Source organism: Schistocerca serialis, chromosome 10, assembly GCF_023864345.2.
Source record: "Schistocerca serialis cubense isolate TAMUIC-IGC-003099 chromosome 10, iqSchSeri2.2, whole genome shotgun sequence".
NCBI classification, from domain to species: Eukaryota; Metazoa; Arthropoda; class Insecta; order Orthoptera; family Acrididae; genus Schistocerca; species Schistocerca serialis.
Genome location: NC_064647.1, coordinates 123,340,533 through 123,364,540, shown reverse-complemented (window position 1 = coordinate 123,364,540; position 24,008 = coordinate 123,340,533). Strand labels below are relative to the sequence as shown.

At 43.6% G+C, this 24,008-nt stretch overlaps 1 protein-coding gene across 1 annotated transcript in view; it reads left to right on the top strand.

The window, feature by feature from the left end:
* The window catches only part of LOC126425173 (protein crooked neck), a 74,314-nt gene that overhangs the window by 929 nt on the left and 49,377 nt on the right, over positions 1-24,008 (top strand). Inside the window, exons 4-7 of the mRNA XM_050088126.1 lie at positions 61-263; positions 9,685-9,853; positions 11,387-11,519; positions 16,226-16,387. Of these exons, the coding sequence (XP_049944083.1) occupies positions 61-263; positions 9,685-9,853; positions 11,387-11,519; positions 16,226-16,387 (667 nt within the window). The remainder of the gene's footprint in view (positions 1-60; positions 264-9,684; positions 9,854-11,386; positions 11,520-16,225; positions 16,388-24,008) is intronic.

Below are 24,008 nucleotides of genomic sequence, written 5' to 3'. Positions count from 1 at the left end.
AATATACTTGTTCTCTCATATCCTGATAGACACATGTTTCACATAAATGTTTGTTTTCAGAGCACGCTCCATTTACGAACGTGCATTGGATGTAGATCATCGCAACATTACCCTTTGGTTGAAGTATACCGAAATGGAAATGCGGAACAGACAAGTAAACCATGCGCGCAATCTCTGGGACAGAGCAGTCACTATACTACCTCGTGCCAATCAGTTTTGGTACAAATACACATATATGGAAGAAATGCTGGGGAACATTGCGGGTACGTGTGTGTGCATGTTTTAGAGATCTATGAGAACGGCTTTTTTTTCTAGTCATGAAAACATGGCAGTATACTACTGTCTTCATAGAATTTTGTGTTGGTTAGTTAAGAGTTCATAAAGCAATTGTTGTAGTAGCTGCAATATATGTGAAGTTGTGATGGAGTGTACTTTTCACATCAGCATGCCACCAGTGTTGTAAAGTACCATAAGTGCCTGTTCATCAGAGAAGAATGGTAACTTCATAGTCTCATTCCTGGACAGCATTGCTGCTTTCAATTTTTGCTGCAAGTAGAGAGAAATAACATGGAAAATTCCAAATAAAAGCTCGATATCCAAGCAGCTCACAATTTGTATAGCACATGTCAACAGTAAATGGAAAAGTCAGTTTGCTCGAATCAATTTTGCACTAAAGAATGATGACTGAAATAAAGTCTGTCTTAATCACTTTCGCTGCCGGCTGAGGTCTCGCTGCTGCTATTGCAGTCATCTACTCATCTACATGGATCAGCTATGTTTGTATTGCTGTGTCAAGATGGTGGGCTCTTTCTAGATAATTGTTTTTGTGTTTGTGTACGTGACTCGCAGAGTTCCTTCAGGCACTTTGAGAAACACATTCCAAAGCAAAGTGACACAACTGTAAAGTACCATTTATTTTAAAATTCTTGTTCTCCTTTGCTACCTTGTTTTTGACATGCCGATATAAGTTCAATGGCATTCAGTTCGCAGTGCCCTATAGGCAACCACAGAAGTTTAATTTCCTTGACCACTGGTCACAATATGCTTTCCAAAAGGTATTCCTGCACCCTTAAGTGCAGTCGCATATGTTCCAGTTGGTCGGCTTTAGTAAATTCCTCATATGATATGGCATTAGATGGAAGCTCTATATTACTGCTTTCCAGCAATTCAATAATAGATCCTTCCACCATTTTGTAGATGGATTTTGTGATGTAGAATTTATCATTGTGTGATATGGAGCCTGATATAAAACAATCACAGATCTGTTTGGTAATTTTTCGACAGCACTCCTAAACCACTCTTTGTTGTTGTGGCATTCATTTCAGTGTGATACTGTGCACCTCCTTTTGACTAGTAAAATATAAGCCAGCATTTTGCTTGAACCGATCTTCATTCCCAATGTGGGCCCATTTTCCAGAACCAAGCGGTGTTTGAATTTTTCCTTCCCAGCCAGTCCACTTTTGAACAGTTGGTCTGTGAGAATCATATCCATTTTCTGATGCATAAGGCATTTTTTATTCCTGCCAACCAAACATTCTGGAATGATTCACACCACACCACCTCTCATCAGTGTAATAAATAGGCCATTCAGTGTTGTGGACATGTCTTATTTTCCACAAAAATTCTTCTCTTTTTCTTGCTACCTGATTATTTTTCATCAGCACAGGGTTTTCATTGAAAATTTTGTGTCTGCAACCCAATTTTCAAATAGCGTGCCAAAAGGTTGTTTCACTCATATTGGGAAAATCATCCACTTCAACCTTCAACTTTTCCTTCACAGCTGTCACTATTGGAAACTGCTTTTCCACATAAAAGTCATGAATTTTTCTTCTTGTGACTCCCTGTATAAACACGTCCAAACTTCTGTCGCCTGCCAGAACTCTCTCTCTGTCTCTCTCCCTTCTTTTTTTTTTTTTTTTTTTTTTTTTTAAATTAATAAGACATGAAGTTTTTCTATATTCTCTTGAAATTTGCTTCACTGTAATTTTGCTTCACTCTACTTTGTACTTCACTAATAGAGACTTCAGAAGTTCTCTTTACTGGCTGTGATACGGAACTGATTGCACATTGTTCTTTTTTGGCCTCGAAGTAAGCATGCACACTGATCATAGTAGAGTTTTCCCAACTCTGTAAATGATGCATGGTTTCATACAAGTACAAGTACAAGATGACAAATCATGTTGCACAAAAACGAGCATGGTTGTTTCCTGTCTGACAGGAAGCCGCGGTGTAAACACTGCAGCAATGAGCAGTAAAGTGGAAGTACTGTACACAGGTCTGGCAATATAAAACATACGAGCATACAGCGCAGAGAAATGCCAAAGCAAATAAATTAAAAATGTAGATTTAAGTGCACAAAAACATCATAGCTGTGATAGGCCGCAATAGAGCTTGCATTTATGCTTTTTGTCTTGTAAAAAAGTTTCACCATTAGGCAGATTGCAGCAATCTTCGCTTCCTGGATCCCTACTTGTTATTGTACGCCAACATCGCTCATGCCCATGGCCTTGCCACTATCGAATGCCACCTCTCCCAACATCCTTCAGACTCCAAACCCACTACCTCATTCCTTATACATTTTACCATCTATATCCTGACCCACTGCCAAACAGTTTATGGCGTACCTAGGGGAAACCTTCTTAGACTCCCAAAACTACCAACGCCAGCTCTGGTTCAGGTTCACTGATAATATCTTTGTGATCTGGACTCAGAACCAAGATACTGTATTCCTTCACAACCTCAACACCTCATCTTCCATCATCTTCACCTGGTCCTCTGCTACCTAATGTGCCACCTTCCTTAACACTAATTTCAATCTCTTTGATGGTTCTATCCACACCTCTGACCACATTAAACCAAGTAACTACCAGCAGTACCTGCATTTCGACAGCTGCCATCCCTTCCACACCAAAAACTGCTTACCATACAGCTTAGCCACCCATGGAAGATGTATTTGCAGTGACGAGAACTCCCTTGCCCAGTACGCTGAAGGCCCCACAGAGGCCTTCACTAACAGGCAATAACTTCCGAACTTAGTCCACAAATTGATTTCCTGTGCCATATCCTCACATACCCCCAGTCCTCACACTACCCCAAGAATCAGCTACAAAGGAACACCCTCACGTCACCCAGTAACACCCTGGACTGGAACAACTGAATTATATCCTTTGCTGTGGATTTGATTCTCTCTCCCCTGCCTCGAAATGAGGGTCATCCTATCTGATATCCTTCCCACCTGTCTGTGTTGTTCTGTCGCCCACTCAGCCTCCACAATATCGTAGTCCATCTGTATGTCACTCTCACTCCTACACCATCACTACAGGGATCCCTGTGACAGATAAAGGTGCAAGACCTGCCCACTCCATTCATCTAGCACTCTGTACTCTAATTTTGTCACAGGTCTGTGAAAGCAACCATGTCATATACCAACCATATTCCAAACACTGCAATCAGCTGTCCACCTGCGGATGAGGAGCCACCACCAAACTGTTGTTAAGAACAAAGCTGACCATCCAGTGAATCAACATGAAGCTGTACACAATTTGCTTCACATTCAGAGCCTTTTATCCCACACTAGCTTCTCCGAAGGATGCAGATTGGAGTTATCCTTTCAACACATCCTCCGCTCCCATTATCTTCTCCCCCTGGGGGTTAGAATAGGCCCTAGGTATCCCTGCCTGTCATAAAAGGCAACTAAAAGGAGTCTCACAATTTTCAGCCCTATAAGTCCAGATCCCATTTTATGGTTTGACCTGCCACTTTCCAAATTCTACAGAAGTGCTGGCCATATGGGAAAGGATGCCTTACATGGTGCATGAGTTATTCATAGTACCCTTAAAATTGATTTGTTGAACCTCTTGTCCACCTGCAATTCATCTATTTGGGCGAGGACACTTTTTCGGGATATATCATCTTGTTCCATTGTCTCCTGTCCTCTTTTGCCCCCATGATAGTATTGGATTTCTCTGTGGCCAATATCCAGCATGGTAGCCAGCCCATTGCGGTGGGGCCATCATGTACCCATTTGGTGGTAGCCCCCTGACAAAACAGGGATCACACTGCTGATGCCTGAGATGTAAACTCCCCATGTATGGCAAGGAGTAGATGCCTGTCTTCCTGGGGTGTCAGGACTCCCGGCAACAGCCATCATGCCAGGTGGCCTGTGCTGTGGCTGGGAGGCGCCCATGGGGAGAGCCCCTAGGGGTGGTTGGCATCAGGGCAGATGACCCGCAATGAAGGGGACTAAGTCATCTCTTTTTGGTGACTGTACGGTGCCAGCAGTCTCTAAGAAGGTCAAGATTGAGTATAGTGCTGACAGGTACGACCCTAAATCGTTTCCCTCCCTCGCTACACCATGGGAGGAACACAGGACTACAGAAAGAAGAGGGCCATGTTCGCCTCGGTATTTAGTCTGTAGCAGAATGGACGGGGACTCCTTTCTACCTGTGAAGCCTCAATTTTTTGTTGAACATCTTGAGGATAAGGTCGGAGAAGTGACAGCGCTGTCCAAGGTGAGAAGTGGTGCAGTCTTGATTCAGACAGCATCTCCAGCCCAATCCCGGGTGTTACTCGCTTGTGACCGACTGGGTGCTATTCCTGTTTCCGTACTCCCCATAAAAGCCTCAGCATGGTCCAGGGGATTATTTTTCATCATGCCCTCCTCTTGCAGTCTGACGACGAGCTCCACACCAATCTAAAACTGTGGGGGTGTTCATTTCATCCGTTGCGTTTACAAGGAACCCAAAGACAACAGGGTTGCTACCGGTGCCTTCATCATGGTCTTTAAGGGTGTTCATTGCCTGAAAAAGTCAAGGTGGTGGTTTACCGCTGTGACGTTAAACCATGTGTCCCTCCCTCTATGTGGCATTTTAAGTGCTGGACAATCGGGCACGTCTTCCCGCTGCACTTCCAATGCCACATGTTGAGACTGCGGACATCCACTGCATCTAGATACTCCCTGTGTGCCTCCTCCCAATTATATCAACTGTGGAGAGCAGCACTCCCCCTGCTTGCCAGACTGCACAGTACTCCAAAAGGAGTGGAAAATCGTGGAGTACAAGACTCTGGACCGTTTGACTTACCAAGAGGCTATCGTATATTTGAATGATTAGACGCCCCATTTGGTTGATGTCCACATACGCTACAGCTACATTACCACTGTCATCACAAGTACCAGTCGTACCACACACTGTGCCATGAACAGTGGCCCCTCCGGGCTTACAGAATACATCTGCCCCCTTGGTGGTAGAGCGAAAATCTCCTTCCGTTGCCCCCAAAGTACCTACTTTGGGAACAAGCCCCCTCCCCCCCCCCCTCCCCCCCAAAAAAAATAATGCAGGGGACATTGGTCCCCTCCCTCTAGCTGGAGAATCAACAGGCTCCTCTCATGCGGAAGGGGTCCCTTTGGACCCTCTCTCCCAAGGTCTCCACTAATGCCGCAGCAGACTCTCGCCAGTGGCTAAAGGAGCCAAAAGTTGCTGGACGAAGAGCTTTCCGGTCCTCTCTGGTGGTGCCAACACCACCATTCCCTACCAATTCAGCACCTGCGGGTGAGGTGGAGATCTCAGCGTCCCCGGAGGACATGGATCTCACTAAAGCCTCATCCACAATGGGATGCAGTGAACCTTTGCCCCTTCAAACCCCTCTTGAAGCTGTGGCTGTCAGGATAAGGGCGATGCAGGAAATAACTGTCTGCAACATATATCTTCCTGCAAATGGTGCAGTACCCCTGAACGCATTGCCTGCACTGAATCAACTTCCTTTCCTACTTTTGGGAGATTTTAACACCCATAACCCCTTGTGGGGTGGTACTGTGCTTACTGACCGAGGTAGAAATGCTGAAACATTCCTGTCTCAACTCGACCTCTGCCTCTTAAATACTGGGGCCCCCATACATTTCAGTGTGGCTCATGGCACTTACTCGGCCATTGATTTATCACTCTGCAGCCCAGGACTGGAGAGCCACTGTCCACTGGAGAGCCCACAATGACTTGTGTGGTAGTGACCACTTTCCCATCTTCCTGTCACTCCCCCAGCGCCATTCCCCCAGACGTCTACCAAGGTGGGCTTTAAACAAGGCAGACTGGGAAGCTTTCACCTCTGCTGTCACCGTTGAATCTTCCCCTCATGGTAACATCTATGTGCTAGTTGAGCAGGTCCCTAGAATGATTGTTTCTGCGGCAGGAAACACCTTGTTCTTTAGGGTGCCCCCGGTGAAAGTCAGTACCTTGGTGGTTGCTGAAATTGCTGAGGTCATTAAAGAGCATTGGCGAGCTCTACAGTGACATAAGCGGCACCCTTCCCTAGAGCAGCTAATAGCTTTTAAACTGCTCCATGCCCACATTCGAGTGCTTATAAAAAGACGGAAACAGGCATGTTGGGAGAGGTACATCTTGACCATTGGGTGCCATACGTCACTTCCCCAAGCATGGACGAACATCAGACATGTTTGTGGGTACCAGACCCCGACGGGTGTTACTGGCATTAACATCAATGGTGTGTTATCTACTGACACAAATGGAATTGCCAAGCACTTTGCTGAGCCTCCATGTCAGAGAATTATCCCCCAGCATTTCACACCCTCAAATGGCAGGTGGAAAGGAAAGCCCTTTTGTTCACTGAATGTCACAGTGAACCCTATAATGCTCCATTTACAGAGTGGTAGCTCCTCAGTGTCTTTCATTGCTCCGACACAGCACCTGGGCAAGATTGGATCCACAGTCAGACAATCAAACATTTCTCACCCAACTACAAGTGACATCTCATCATCTTCAACCAGATTTGGTGCAATGGTGCCTTTCCATTGCAGTGGCGAGAGAGACCCTTCATTCCAGTGCTCAAACCCAGTAAAAACCTGCTTGATGTGGATAGCTATCGACCCATCAGCCTCACCAACATTCTTTGTAAGCTATTAGAATGTATGGTAAGTCGGCAATTGTGTTGGGTCCTGGAGTCACGTGGCCTACTGGCTCCATGCCAGGGCGGCTTCTGCCAGGGTCGCTCTACCATTGATAATCTAGTTTCCCTCGAGTCTGCCATTCAAACATGCTTTTCCAGACGCCAACACCTGGTTGCCATCTTTTTTGATTTACGAAAAGCTTACGACACGACCTGGCGACAGTGTATCCTTGCCACATTATATTATTGGGGTCTCCAGGGCCCGCTCCCAATTTTTATCCAAAATTTCCTCTCACTCTGTACTTTCCATGTCCAAGTTGGTGCCTCCCATAGTTCATCCCATCTCCAGGAGAACGGGGTCCCGCAGGGCTCTGTATTGAGTGTATCTCTATTTTTAGTGGCTATTAACGGTCTAGCAGCAGCTGTCGGGCCTTCGGTCTCACCTTCTCTGTATGCAGATGACTTCTGCAGTTCCTACTGCTCCTCCAGTACTGGTGTTGCCAAATGGCACCTACAGGGAGCCATCCCCAAGGTGCAGTCACGGGCTCTAGCCCATGGTGTCCAGTTTTCAGCTGCGAAGTCGTGAGTCATGCACTTATCTTGGTGTCGTACCAATCATCTGGAACCAGGACTTTACCTTAATGACAATCCACTCACTGTAGTGGAGACATCTCGATTCTTAGGACTGGTTTTAGATGCCCGATTGACATGGCTTCCTAATCTTCATCAGCTGAAGCGGAAATGCTGGTAGCACCTCAATGCCCTACACTGCCTGAGCAACAGCAACTGGGTTGCAGATCGCTCTACGCTGCTGCAGTTCTACAGAGCTTTGACTATGGGAGTCTGGTTTATGGTTCGGCGGCACCCTCAGCGTTGTGTTCACTTGACCCAGTGCACCACTGTGGCGTTTGACAGGCAACAGGAGCTTTTTGGACGGGTGGTGACCAGCATCCTGATGGACACTGGAGTCCCTCCATTGAAGGTTAGGTATACACAACTGCTCGCCAGCTACATTGCACCCATTCATAGTTCTCATGAGCATCCAGATTACCACCTCCTTTTACCATCCATGGCTGTTCATCTCCCACATTGGAGGCCCAGGTCAGGGTTTAAGATTGTGGTTCACGTCCGATCTCTTCTGTCTGAAGTGGAGTCCTTGCCTTTACCAGCTATACTCTAGTCCATTCATGTATACCTCCATGGTGTACACCTAGGCCGAAGCTCTGCTTGGACCTTTCACATAGTCCTAAGGACTTAGTTAACCCCGCAGCTCTCTGCTGTCACTTCCTCTCGATTCGTGACATGTGCCGAGACCATGAAGTGAAGGGGTTTACACTGATGGCTTGATGGCTGATGGTCACGGTAGCTTAACATATGTTCATGGAAGACTTATTGAACAGATGGCTGCAGTGTTTTCACTGCAGAGCTGGTGGCCATATCTCGTGCTCTCGAGCGCATCCGTTCATGCCCTGGTCAGTTGTTTCTTCTCTGTACTGCCTCCTTGAGCAGCCTACAAGCTATCGACCAGTGCTACCCCCGCCATCCGTTGGTAGCGACAATCCAGGAGTCCATCTATGCCCTGGAATGGTCCAGTCATTCCGTGGTATTTGTGTGGACCCCAGGCCACTTCGGAATCCCAGGAAATGAACTTGCCGACAGGCTGGCCAAACAGGCTACACGGAAACCACTTCTGGAGATCGGCATCCCTGTAACTGACCTGTGATCATTATTACAGCGCAAGGTTTTTCAGCTTTGAGAGAAAAAATGGCATAAACTCAGTATGCCCAAAAAACTGCATCCCCTTAAGGAGACTATGAATGTGTGGAAGACCTTCATGTGGGCCTCTTGCAGGGACTCTGTGGTTCTCTGCCAGCTCCTCATTGGCCATGCGTGGCTAACACATGGCTACTTCATCCATTCTGAGGACCCATCTTGGTGTCATTGTGGCTCACGTATGACTATTGTTCACATCTTGCTGGACTGCCCACTTTTAGCCACTCTGCGGCAGACTTTTAACCTTTCCAGCACCCTGCCTTTGGTGTTGGGCGACAGTGCCTCAACAGCAGATTTAGTTTTACGTTTTGTTCATGAGGGGAGTTTTTATCATACCATCTAAGGGTGGGCATTTAGCCTTCTCTCTGAGGTTGTCACCCTCGGTCCATTTTAACTCTATCGCGCTTTCTTTGCAAAATAGAACTATCAGAAAAAGGTTTTGAAAGATTTATTTTCTAAAATTTGAATGAGTTTTTGGGTGATGATATTTCCTGAATTTTAAAATTTAGAAATAACATACAAGATATTCTTTGCATTGAAGAGAATCTGGACTTTCAAATGACATATGCCAATCCTAAAACAAATACTTATTAGCAGGATTAAATTTTCTTGCTCACATGTTTTTCGAACATTAAAAATTTTGAATATTACCTTAAATACATTTTTTTACACAATCTACTAATATCATTGTCGTTCGGCAAGTGTCTGTTGCATTCTGAACAATAAAGATTTTAATATTGAAGTTCATGGGAGAATTTGTTGGAATCTTGTACACGGCTGTACCTGCCTTATACACTAAAGATTTGCTTGTTTCAGTACTGTAATGAAATAATTACAGTCAACAAAGATCAATCAGATCACACACATCCTATATAATATATACAGCTTTATTTATGTATAAACCTTTTACTACTTTAATCATAAAGACTTTATCACATTGTAACCAACATGATACAATGGATCAAACTCGTGTGTGTATGTGTGTGAGTAATGCAGTTTTCTTTTTGACTACAGGTGCAAGACTTGTATTCGAAAGGTGGATGGAATGGGAACCTGATGAACAGGCGTGGCTCACTTATATAAAGTTTGAACTGCGGTACAAGGAGATAGATCGCGCAAGGGGGATATATGAGCGATTTGTCTATGTGCATGCAGAAATCAGAAATTGGATTAAATATGCGAGGTAAGAAGAGACAGCTAGGCTGAATTTCTTGCAGAGTATGAAATTTTACCCCTGTGATTAACAATGGAAGCATAACACAGTATCTACTAGAATTCCTTAGGTGTAGCATTTCTTAAAAAGATGTTATTAGAAACTGAAAACTGAATAAAAGTGATTTCAGAGCAGTTGTGTCAACCTACAATTACTCAGTTAAAGAGAGTGCTGCTTGTTAGATACACACTTTTCTCTTCAAGCTAGAAATACTACATAAATACGAGCTGCTCTTGTATAATTTACTGTTTGGTCACAATATTAAGATCTTTTGTGTGGTGGCTGTCAGGAATGGCAGAAAGCATGCCTTGTCCCTGCATTAGGACTGCCACGGGGGAAGGAGTTTAAGTGGAGGGTAACACAGACTCCTTCCCTCAGTGCTGACCTTGTCACCCATGTTCCGTGTTTATACGAAAGCAGAGGTGACACTCGTGGAAATCTTGACAATACTGAGAGACAAATAAATACAGTGTATTCTTGTTAACACCAGTTTTCTCTGCAATTAACAGCACCAGTAAGAACAGTTTTCTTATCGTGAACAAATAGTAATTTGTCGACTGGAATTGGAATGCATTTCTGTCCATTCTGCATGCTGGACTTGTTGACTAAAACTTACTAAAATTTTTAGAAACTGCCAATAGTAAGAGTTTATTGAGATGAAGGTGTATCTGTTCATCTGAAATACACTTCTTCCATATTGCAGCTTTGTTTCTGGGGCATTTAATTGGTTTATCAAGTTCTCATCATCTCTAGCTGTTTTTTCTCTGAGTGAGGAAATATGCAGAATCTTTTTTTTTTTTTTTCTAATAGTACCCTCATACTAAAACTGACCGAAAGAGGTGTCACTGTTGAGCACACTGGACTCGCATACCGGAGGATGACATTTCAAATACCTGTCCTGCAATCCAGATTTAGGTTTTCCGTGGTTTCCCTAAATTGCTCCTGGCAAGTGCTGTTTCCTTGAAAAGGCCACAGCTGATTTCCTTCCCAATACCTTTGTAACCCGAGCTTGTGATCCTTGTCTACTGACCGCATTGTCGACAGGATGTTAAACTCTAAAGTTATTTCCCTCCTAAAAAACTGGAAAGTAGACAAGTAATAGTAATATGACTTACACTTCACTACTTACCATGCTGTGGATTACAGAATAAAACAAGTTTTAAAAATGTGAACTCTATCGTCAGAAAAGGCACACATTAACTATTGATTGTCATAGTAGTTGTTGATTGAGTGTGTATTTAGTACCATGAGAGAAAGTTCTTTCTATTGAACAATGCAACAGAACTCATGAGTAAAGTGTAGTATTGGATGCTTTGTTAGACGTTAAATGCAAACAGACTATTTACCTGGTGTCCAAATTTACACCTTTTTTTCACATTCTCATGAAATTTAAACATTGAATATCGACACTAGTTTACTGTTCAGCTGGTTAAATAAAACATGCAGCATTCCTTCTTGATTTTGCTATAGAGACAGCTATGTACATAATAATTTTATGTTTAGGTTTGAAGAACAGCATGGATTTATTAGTGGAGCGAGAAAAGTATATGAAAGAGCAGTGGAATTCTACGGTGAAGAAATGATGGATGAGAAATTGTACATTGCATTTGCCAAATTCGAGGAAGGCCAGAAAGAAGTAAGTATAGCTTTAACATTCAAATTTACATTTTGTCATCAGTAATTGGTACTAAGGAATGTAACACTTAGCCATGCCTCTATAATTGCCGATATTAATATCGTTGTTACAAGTGAAGTGTGTTTCACAAAGAGCCCACTAACATTGAGATAAAAGAACTTGGCAACAGTGAATGATGTGGTGTTCCAACAAGTGGTGTTTCTGTTGAGAACACCATATGAGGTGGATACACAGTTTGCAGAGTCAGTTCCAGATATCGTCAGCAGGTGGCAACAGTTGCTGCAGTCACCATACAGTGCCTGCCACATAAAAGTCCCTACTGCATCACCAAATGAGCATCAATGGAGTTCCCTGGTGCAGTGTAATGGACAGTTTGTATCTTCCGAAAAAAGTAGATGACACAATCTGTTTCATGGAACAGTGTGTGTTACTGGTGCTTGAAAATCACTGAACAATTCTCAGTCCTATGATAACAAATCTTTGTTTCCAAGATTGCTTTCACTCTGGAAAAGACACGGACATGACTTTTTACTACAGATGTCATTGCTCTGGCAACATGGTGTAAGCATTAGTGGGGAATGTTGGATTCGCACGAGCTGTATTTACACCAGACAATATCATGTCAGTTACTGCAGTTATTCCTAGTTGCCGAAAGAGGTCCATGATGAGAGCTGCAGCCGTGTCCCAGTTAACACCATTCAGTACACATTAAATTCAACGGAACACTTTACACTTGCTTCTGCACAAGATCTATGAGCAGCAGACCATACCCACCAATGATACGAGGAAGGCACTGGAAATTTTTAGAATGCCATGATTCTTAAAACCAATGAAATTCATTTGTATTTCGCAGCTACTGTCGAATATTTTATGAGTTGATTGCCATATAGTTTGTTCAGTAGTTCCTTAATTATCATCTTTTAAAGATTTTGTGTGTACCAAAAAATGAACATGACTGGAGAACACTTGCGGGCTATTATTTTTTACAATTTCAAATCGTGTGTAACTCGACTGCATACGTCCATTCCATATCTGACCTTAATGACAACTCTTTTGCCTCAGATAAAGGCATGTGAGCAGTAGTGGTTAGACATTGTTGAACAAAACAATAGGTCAGTGCCATCTGCCAGAAAAGACATACTTAGCTCCAAATGTTCCAGAGAACCAGTGATGCATAAGGGGAACGAGCGATCGTCTCATCTCACTATTGATAATAAGTACCCCTCACACCTATTACTGACATGACAGATGGTATCCTTACATTATGTAAAAAAATTCAAACTGCATTATCATTGGAATACCAATAATGACCATTTGTCAGTGTCAACATGATGTAGGTCACTTTGAGATCTCATACACATTTTCACATGAAAATATGTTCATCTCGGTTTAATTGAGAATAAATTTGAATGCCTAACAGTTTCGCTTTATGTGTCTGTAATTTATGTTACAATGAGCTTTCATGTGTTACTAGCATTATAAAGAAGTTTAAGAAATTATGAGACAGAATTACTCCCCAGTACTCACTTCAGGAGGTGATGTGTTATGGTTGTTGAGAGACACACACATACAAGGAAAAGTGTCAACACTATCCTAGCTTTTGGAACTATTAGTTCTTGGTGATAGTGCTTGTTAGGAGAGAACTCACTACAGGTTGAATGGGTCCTCTCATTTTGTGTGAGAGTGAGCTGCTGGTCCTTTTCAGTCTTCTGCGACCTAATCATCTCCTCCTCAAGAAAGGCACTAATTGTTCTGAAAGCTAGAATATTGTTGCCACCATTCCTTTCGTAAGTGTGTATAGGAAGATAGTAATATTTACAATTTGAAAGAACTGCCAGTTTGAATACTACTGAACCATCCGTTAATAAGTCATATTTGCAGAATACACACAGTTTATTTATTGAAGAATGGAAAATAGGTAGAAGGAGAATATCCTAGAAGATAGATTGTAGAAAGGCAAACCTATCTTGATAGCATTTGTAGACTTAGAAAAAACTTTTGACAATGTTGACTGGAATACACTCTTTAAAGTTCTGAAGGTAGCAGGGGTAAAATACAGAGAGGGAAATGTTATTTACAGCTAGTACACAAACCAGATTGTGTTTTGTGAGTTGAAGGGCATGAGAAGGAAGGTGTAGTTGAGAAGGGAGTGAGACAGGGTTATAACCTATGCCCAAAGTTATTCAGTCTGTCCATTGAGCAATCAGTAAAAGAAAGCAATGAGAAATTTGGGAATGGAGTCGGAAGTTCTTGGAGAAGAAGTAAAAACTTTAAAGCTTGCCAATGACACTGTAATTCTGTTCACAGACAGCAACGAATTTAGAAGAACAGTTAAACAGAATGGATAATGTCTTGAAAGGAGGATGTAAGAAGAACATTATCAAAAGTTAAACAGTGGAGTGTAATCAAATTAAATATGGCAGTGCTGAGTAAGTTAGACAAGGAAATGAGACATTAAAAGTAATGGATGAGTTTTCCTTTTTGGGCAGTACAATAACTGCCGAAGACTGTAGTACAGAGGATATAATATACAGACTGGCAGTAGGAAGGAATACATTGAAGGAATACATTTCTGAAATGGGAAAATTTGTTAACCTCTAATATAAATTTAAATATAGTGAAGTCTTTTCCTCAAGGTATTTACCTGGAGTGTAGCCTTGTATGGAAATGAAACATGGACGATAAACAATTTAGACGATAAGAGAATGTAGACAAATGCCAAAGATTATATGGGTACATTGAATAACAAATGAAGAGGTACTGTTTCAAATTGGCAGAAGAAGAAATTTATGGCCCAACTTGACTAAAAGAAGGGATCAGTGTATTGGGCGGGGGATGTAGAGAGGGAGACCAAAGCTTGGATACTGCTACAGGTCCAAATGTACGTAAGTTGTGGCATTTATGCAGAGATGAGGAAGCTTGCATAGCACAGACTAGTGTGGACAGCTGTGTCAAACCAGTCTTTGGAATGAAGACAAAAACAACAACAATAATAGCTGTCTATCAGCAGTATTAATATGGTGTACTTCTGACTGTGCATCTGAGTTGTTTTCATGGAAACGGCTTGGCTGTATGAGGAGTGGCTATAAAATAACAGGACTGATCCTGTCACAGAGTAAGGATGCATGTGCCAAAGGTGAATGAATGCCCAATAGCTGTGAACCATGAAACATTCTCACTCAAATGCAGCATCTCTTGTGTCTGTAGACAAGCCTGTAGCCATGGCCTTCATTTGTGTAAGAGCTGCTGTTTTGTTTCGCCAGAAAAATGGTAAGTGTATTACACTTACCATTTTTCTGGCGAGCAAGAATTATTGTGAAGTTTCAAATGAAACTTGGAAAAGGTGCCACTGAGATCTCTCTTTTACTCAGAGAAGTGTATGGTAAAGACTGTTTATTACATAAGTGAGTTTTTGAGTGGGTCAAATGTTTCCAAGATGACCGAGAAGACCTTGAAGATGACTCACCCCCAGGATGCCCTTCAGCATCAAAAATGGAAGAAAATATCGAAGAAGTAGGTAATATGATTTGATCTGACCATGGGTTGAGTATTTGATTGAATGCTGAAACTGTAGGAATTGAAAAATAATCCATAATACAGTTTTTGCATAACCAGTTTAAGAAGAGAAAAGTGTGTGCAAAACTGGTGCCAAAAGTTCTCACGATCAAACAAAAAGGAGGTCATGATAATGGTTGTAGTGATATTTTCAGTATCACTGAAAATGATCCTAATTTCTAGGGAAGAGTGATAATATGTGATGAATCCTGGTTTTTAACTTGTGATCCAGAGAGTAACAGCCAGTCCATGCACTGAAAAGGTCGAACTTCACCAAGAGTGAAAAAAGCTCAAATGAACAAATAAAATATTCAAAGCGATGACTGTTTTTTTTATACACATGGAATTGTGTATTTTTGCTGGGTTCCTGAAGGTCAAACTACAAATCAACTCCGTGAGAAAATAAGAAAAAAAGACTCGAACTGTCGAAAAACAGATTATGGGCTCTGCATCAAAACTACACACCCTCTCTTAGTGCATTGTCTTTTAAGAGGTTTCTAGCGAAGTGCAGCATCACAATGTCAAATCACCCATCTTATTCACTTGACCTAGCACCTATGTTCCTTTCATCTGTTCCTCAAGGTTGTATCTGCGTTAAAAGGAACAAGATTTCAGTCCCCTGAAGCAGTGAAAGAAAAAGTGACGACCATCATCAAGGTATTCACCAAGGAAGACATCCAGCACTGTTTCCATCAGTGGATAATTTGCATGTAGCATTGTAGGGACGGAAGTGGGGAGTATATTGACGGTGACAATAACTAAAGGCTATACCCGAAAGTACAGCATTAAGCAATCATGCTGAAAACAATAAACATTTCACCTTGTGAAGTTAAGTGCTATTTAGCAATTCTCTCTAATAATTTACTAGTCTTCTCATTTGAATGTTACTCTGATGAAATTGCATAGGAGTGTGTTATTGAAAACGAGTTGAGTCACGAATCTAGTCTGTCTGCCATTACATTTTATTATGGAACAGTAATTAGTGTGTGTGTGTGTGTATTTTTATGATCGTGTACTTGTCTGTCTTTTCTGTGTATGTGCGTGTTTGCTTAGGGTGGTGAATTTGTCTCTTCTTAGACTGATGCAATTGTGAACCTAGTTTCAACAGAACATGCAGTGTGGTTGATATCAGTTTTTTTTTTTTTGGGCAGCATGACAGAGCTCGTGTAATCTACAAGTACGCACTGGAGCACATACCAAAAGACCGTGCTCAGGAGCTGTACAAAGCATACACCATCCACGAAAAGAAGTACGGCGACAGGACGGGCATCGAGGATGTGATTGTGAGCAAACGCAAGTTCCAGTATGAGGAGGTGAGGGCATAGTTGCGTGATCTCTTGGGTTTTGTGTGTTCCTCATGCTACATTTAAAAGCTGTACTTTTCCACTTATAGCTGCTAATTATAATCAAACTTGAATTAGATTAGCAGCTTTGAGTGGAAAATTAGGAGCTTTAAAATGTATTTTTAGGCTAATAACCATTCATATAAGAAAATAAATGTAGTAGGCAACAAAATAATACCCCTGACCAAAGGAAACCTACATCTACATGCAAACTCCACAAGGCACCACATGGTGCATGGCTGAGGGTACCGCGTACTACTAATAGTCATTTCCTTTCCTGTTCCACTTGCAAACATAGCAAGGGAAAAATGACTGTCCATAAGTATGTGTACGAGACCTAATTTTTCTTATCTTATGCAAAATGTATGTTGGTGGCAAAAGAGCTGTTTTGCAGTGAGCCTCGAATGCTGGTTCTCTAAATTTCCTCTATGGAGCAACCTCCATAGTGTGTATGTGCTGATTGAACCTGCTGATAACAAATCTAGCAGCAAACCTCTGAATCATGTCAATGTCTTCCTTTAATCCAACCTGGTGGAGATTGCAAACTCTTTACCAGTACTCAAGAATAGGTCATACTAGTGTTCTATATGATGACTCCTTTAGAGGTGAGCCGCGAGTTACCAAAATTCTCCCAATAAAACAAAGTCAATCATTCGCCTTCCCTACTACTAACCTGATGTGCTCATTCTATTTTATATTGCTTTGCAATGTTGTGCTTCGATATTTAATCAATATGACTCTATTGTTTTTCCTACGCAACCACATTAACTTACATGTCTATACATTTAAAGCTTGCTGCCATTCACCACACCAATTAGAAATTCTGTCTTTAGGTGTCCTGCATCCTATAGTCATTAAATGATTGACACCTTCTCATACACCACAGTGTCGTCAGGAGTGTCGCCAATAGCTTCCGGTTTTCTGCCGAGAAGACGGTCTGTATTAACTTCTGGTGCTACAAAGAGTTTCTTCCACCGACCTTACATCTCAGTCCCGTTGCTCTCCCATTTGTGGAGACAACAAATTTTTTAGGTCTTACATTTGACAGGAAACTTAGGTGGTCTCCACATCTGTCATATTTGGCTGCCCGTTGTACCCATTCTCTAAATGTCCTCCATGCTCTCAGCAGGAAGTTTTGGGGAGCAGATCGAACCGTCCTCCTTTGCCTATATCGGTCGATCATCCGCTCCAAGCTGGATTATGGGAGCTTTGTATACTCCTCTGCACGGCCGTCCATCTTACGCCGCCTCAACTCTATACAGCATCGGGGTTACGTCTTGCGATCGGAGTCCCGTCGAGAGTCTTCATGCTGAAGCTGATGAATTGCCACTAACCTACCGGCGCGATGTACTGCTTTGTCGGTATGCCTGTCGGCTATTCTCAATGCCCGACCACCCGTCTTATCGTTCCTTTTTTGACGACTGTCTCAACTGTCAATACGGGTTGTACGTATCTGCCCTGCTACCCCCTGGAGTTCGCTTTCGTTGCCACCTTCAGCACCTTGATTTTTCACTCCCTGCAACCTTTCGAGTGGGCGAGAGCCAAACGCCACCTTGGCTCCAGGCTCAGGGTCGCGTTCGTCTTGACCTCACCTCGCTCCAAAAGGAGGTTACCCCAGCTTCGGTATACCGCTCCCGGTTTGTCGAACTTCGTTCGAAGTTCATTAATATGATTTTCATTTATACAGATGGCTCTAAGACCAATGACGGTTTCGGGTGTTCTTTTATTGTCGGGGCACACAGTTTCAAATACCGACTCCATGGCCATTGTTCGATCTTCACAGCTGAGCTATTTGCCCTCTACCAGGCTATTCTTTACATCCGCTGCCACCGACATTCTACTTATGTCATCTGCTCTGATTCCCTGAGCGCGATCCAGAGCCTCAGTGATCCGTATCCGGTTCACCCTTTCGTGCACCGGATCCAACGCTCTCTTCAGCAGCTGGCGGACGACAGTTCTCCGCTTACCTTTATGTGGGTTCCTGGCCATGTCGGTATCTCTGGGAATGAAACTGCAGATGCCGCAGCCAAGGCTGCGGTCCTCCAACCTCGGACAGCTTCGTGTTGTGTGCCTTCATCTGATTTTAGCAGGGTCATTTGTCAGCGCATTTTATCGCTGTGGCATGCCGATTGGTCTACACTTACTGAAAACGAGCTTCGGGCCTTGAAACCTCTCCCCACGACTCTGACGACCTCTTCACATCCTTCTCGGCTGGAGGAGGCCATTTTGGCCCCGTTACGAATTGGACACTGCCGGTTCAGCCACCGCCATCTGCTGACGGCTGCGCCGGCGCCGTTCTGCCCATGTGGGCAATTGCTGACGGTACACCACATTTTAACGTCCTGTCTGAATTTTAATACACTGCACATTGATCTTGGCCTGCCATGTACTCTGGATGCCATTTTAGCGGATGACCCAGGAGCAGCTGCTTGCGTTCTTCGTTTTATCCACTTGACAAACCTGTGTAAGGACATTTGATTATGCTGTTTTCTTTTAATCCCTTGCCTGTTAATGTGCCTTTTATAGTGTTGTCCTTTGTAGTTGCTGTTTTAACCTTGTGCCTTGCAGTGCATTCATAACTTAGTCTGGGCGCTAATGACCACCGTAGTTGTGCGCCCTAAAAAAAGAAAGAAAGAAAGAAAAAAAAAGTCGTCAGCTAACATACATAAATTGCTGTTCACTCTGTCCATCAGATCATTTGTTTGTAGAGAGAATAAGAGTGGTCCTATTGCACTTCCCTGGGGCACTCCTGGTGGTACCCTTGTTTCTCATGGACATTTGCCATTGATGACAGTGTACTGTGTACTATTACTTAAGAAGTCTTTGAGCTATTTACGTATCTGGGAACCTTAAATCTATTGTATAAATTAATATCATAAAACAGTGCTAATAATTTACCTGGCTGGATAGTTGAGCTTGTTTAAAGCACAAGCTTGTGAGATAAGGGGAGGTGAACTGGCCCAGGATTGAATGTGGCCTACAAATTAACTACGGGGGCTGGTGTGCCGGCCAGAATGGATGTGGTTTTTTTTTGTGGTTTTCGGCATTCACCTAAATAAATGTAGGGCTAGTTCTGCATCCCACCTCAGATAGGCAATTTGCGTATGTTTTGAAAAACAATGCGACACTTACCTGTCTGATTACACCAGACACAGACGGGAGGGATACATGGATTCCTCCCTTGAGAGTTGCTGGCAGTAGTTTTCAACTGCTGATGGGAAAGGTGACTCCATTGTAATTAGAGCCTGTATAAATGCTAATGAAATTAGAGAAGAACCATATACCAGTCTGAATCTGGTGTTGGCTGGATAAAGTATAATGGAAAGGAGGAGGAAAGCAGTGCTAATAATGTATGTTATCTATGAATCATTTATTTATTATACCTTTTATGAGCATCTACACTTGTAGTTCACAGAACAAGAAAGCATTGCTTCCCCCTGTGAAACTGTGCACACGTTTGTGATGAACTGGTTGGAACTGACCTAACATCTTTGAACAGCTAATTTACGTTATTGTCTTTTGATTTTAATTGAATAAATTTGATTTTTAATGCTTAAAAACTTTCATTTATTGTGCCATCAATGAAAATTTGTATTCTTTATACAGATCAGATTTATGGCCTTTTCAGTTCTGTCAGTTATGTTAATATAGTTATTTATATCAGTGAACAGGCAGCCTATTTCTTTTTTTTTTTTTTTTTTTTTTTTTTTTTTTTTTTGATATGTAGTTAGTGAGGTTTAGTGTGGTTCAATATAAAATACATAGTTCAAGTGACAATATTATGAAAAGAATAGATTGTTACTCACCATATAGTCGAGATGTTGAGTTGCAGACAGGCACAACATTAAGACTGCTAAACAAGTGAGTTTTCTACCAAAAGGCCTTCTTTTAAAGTAGACAAAACACACACACACACACACACACACACACACACACACACACACACACACACGACTGGGTTGTCTCTGGCCGCAGAGACAGTCTGGCCTTGGTGGCCAGAGACAATGGTCATATGTGTGTGAGTTGTGCTTGCATGAATGTCTGTGTGTTGTCTACTTCCCTGATAAGGGAATGTTATCCATGTGAAAATATATCCTCTATATACCGTTCAGTGAGCACTACACTTCATTTCAGACAAGACAATGTTAATAACTGCAAATCCCCATGTCCACTGGGATGACAGTATTCAAATTTAAAGGCAAGTGAACAGCGACCTGCATGAAGCTTGTACACTGTTCTGGGATGACTCTGCTGGGCTAAGAATATTTTTCATGAATGTGTGGGTATCCAGCAGTAAATAAGCCAAATTTAAGAGCTGTCAAATTGAAGTTTTATTGACTGCTGAAACTGCTGCAATACTTAGTTTCTAAATACCGTATTTACTCAAATCTAAGCCGCACTCAAATCTAAGCCACACGTGAAAAATGACACTCGAAATCAAGGGAAAAAAAATTTCCCAAATCTAAGCCGCTCCTGAAATTTGAGACTCCAAATTCAAGGTGAGAGAAAAGTTTTAGACCGCCCCTCCAAATCGAAACAAAGTTGGTCCATTGTAACGTGAAACGCTGCAGTAGTTTGGTTCAAATCGTAAGCTTAACAGTTAAGCTTTACCAAGTAGCCATTGCTACGTGTCAGGCGCTCCATCCGTATTTATACAGGTACTCTTCCTTTTTCGCATGCTTCATCTGGTTTGAATCGATTGCTTATTTTGCTTTGATCTGATAAGTGCCGTTCTCTTTGTTATAGGGGTTTATGTCACTCTAAACTGAAAATGCATTATTGAACTTTGTCACGCATTGTTTGTCGCATTCTGATAATGAGTGTTTATGACCTGTCGCTGCTCGCGGCATGGCTTGCTTTTGTGCGCGCTACCGCGGCTTACAATAACAACAAAAAGAGAAGAATTGTGTCATAAGCGAAACAATGGCAAGAGACTGCTATTTGTTGTTACTTACACTGCTGCTTTCTTTGATAATGATCAGCAAGAACCAAATAATAGACTGCGTATGATAGATGATGTTCTGAACGAGAGTTTAGTGAAAATTTTTCTCCGTTTGAATATCTTTGCAGACGCCTCTTTGGTACATTACATTCTCCCCCCTGCGGGTTCAGGGGTAAGAATAGGCCTGCAGTATTCCTGCCTGTTGTAAGAGGCGACTAAAAGGAGTCTCAACTGTTTCGGCCTTTAATGTTATGGTCCCCTGAGGGGTTTGACCACTCTATTTCCAAATTTTTCCGTTAGTGCGTACCATTTGGGGAAGGACACCTTACGTGGTGCATCTTAAATCCATCTTGCCCTACGATCTGGCACGCCTGATATTTTCATGGAGTTGGACTTACATCGAGCTTCCGGCCACATCCGCTGCAGTGTGTTCCGGATAGCATCCCTTCTCTCCATTGTGCACTTCCGTCTTTGCCCTCGTGATGTACATGGATATTTCGACACCCGACATCCAGCATGGTAGACAGTCCGTTGTGGTGGGGTCGTCATGTACCCTCTTGGTGGTAGCCCCCTGACTACACAGGGATCGCACTGCTGATGCCTGAGCTGCTACCTCCCCACATATACCGAGGAGTAGATGCCTATCCCTTTGGGGCATTTGGACTCCCGGCAAAGGCCATCCTGCCAGGTGGTCTTTGCTGCGGCTGTGTGGTGCCCGTGGGGAGAGCCCCTGGTCAGAGTGGGTGGCGGCATCAGGGCGGATGATCCGCAATGAAGCGTGGTACATCATCTCTCGCTGGTGGGCCTCCACCAGCAGTCTCTAAGCGATCGTGGTCTAACCTCAATGGAAAGAAATTTGATCAGAGATCATTTCCCTCCCTGGCCACTCCATGGGAGGAACGTTTGTCCAAAGAAGGCAGTGGAGATTATTCACCCCGGTACCTCATGTGTACGCGAGTAGATGGGGAATCGTTTATGTCGACCAAGCCCCATTTTTTTGTGGAGCATTTAGAGGACAAGTTCGGGGAGGTGGAGGGCTCTTGTCCAAAATGCGCTATGGGTCAGTTCTCATCAAAACAGCATCCTCTGCCCAGTCATGGAGGTTGCTCACTTGCGACAGGTTGGGGGATGTTTCCGTCACCATCACTCCCCATAAGAGTTTAAACATGGTCCAGGGTATTATATTCCACAGGGATCTTCTTTTGCAGTCCGACGATGACCTACGCGCCAATCTAGAACGATAAGGTGTTCACTTCATGCGGCGCATCCATCAGGGCCCGAGGGATAATCAGGTAGCCACCGGTGCCTTCATCTTCGCCTTCGAAGGTGATGTTTTACCCGAAAAGGTCAAGGTGATGGTTTACCGCTGTGATGTGAAGCCATATATCCCTCCTCCGATGCGGTGTTTTAAATGCTGGAAGTTCGGGCACATGTCTTCTCTCTGTACTTCCGGCATCACATGTCGAGATTGTGGACGTCCTTCGCATCCCAATACTCCATGTGCTCCGCCTCCCATCTGTGTTAACTGCGGAGAACACCATTCCCCCTGCTCGCCGGACTGTAGGATATTCCAGAAGGAACGAAAGATAATGGAATATAAGACCCTGGACTGCCTGACCTACACCGAGGCTAAACGGAAGTATGAGCGGCTCATCCTGTGGCAATGACATCGACCTACGCCGCTGCTGCAACAACGGTTCTCCCATCGTCACTTATCATTGGCTCTAAGATCTGTCAGAATCCACCGGCCCCCTTGGTTGTGGGGGGGCACTTCACTCCCTTTTGCTCCTGCTCCATCTTCTTCAGGAGCAACACCCCTCCAACCATCGGGGACATAAGTTCCCCCTTCCCAGCCGGAGAAGAGTAAGACTTCTTCGGCTACTCTCGCCAGGAAAGGGTCCCTTGGGGATCTACCTTCGCAAGTTCTGACCAGTGAAAAAGCGGACACCCGCAAGTGGCTGAAACAACCATCAGTCCCTGGTCGTAGGGCCTCACGGTCGTCGTCCGTCCCTGAGACTGACCCAGTGAAGCCCTCCAAGCCTGAACCACTGAAGGCACAGCGAGAGAAACAGAAGAAGAAGAAGAAAGTCCCCAAGGCTAACGACATTGCGGTGGCACCCATCCCACCGCTTCCTACAAGCACTGCGTCTGAGGACGAGGTGGAGATTCTGGCGTCTGCTGAGGACCTCGGTCTCGCCGGTCCCTCAGACGCCATGGAAAGCACTAGCACAGGTGCTCATTCGGAGGCAGCAGGTGGCCCAGTGGCGTAATCTGCCTTCCCAGTCCCGTCACGCCTTTCTCAGACATGGACAATACCATACTCCAGTGGAACTGCAGCGGTTTCTTCCACCATCTAGCTGAGCTCCGCCAACTTATCAGCCTTCACCCTTTCTTCTGCATTGCACTTCAGGAAACTTGGTTTCCAGCAATGCGAACCCCCGCCTTCCGTGGCTATTGGGGTTATTTTAAGAACTGGGCAGCTTATGAAAGTGTATCGGGTGGCGTCTGCATATATGTCCTTAACTCTCTTCACAGCGAGTCTGTCCCTCTATATACAGCTTTAGAGGTTGTCGCTGTTCGGGTGTGGATGCCACAGGCTGTTACTGGCTGCAGTCTTTACCTTCCACCAGATGGTGATGTCGCGCAGCA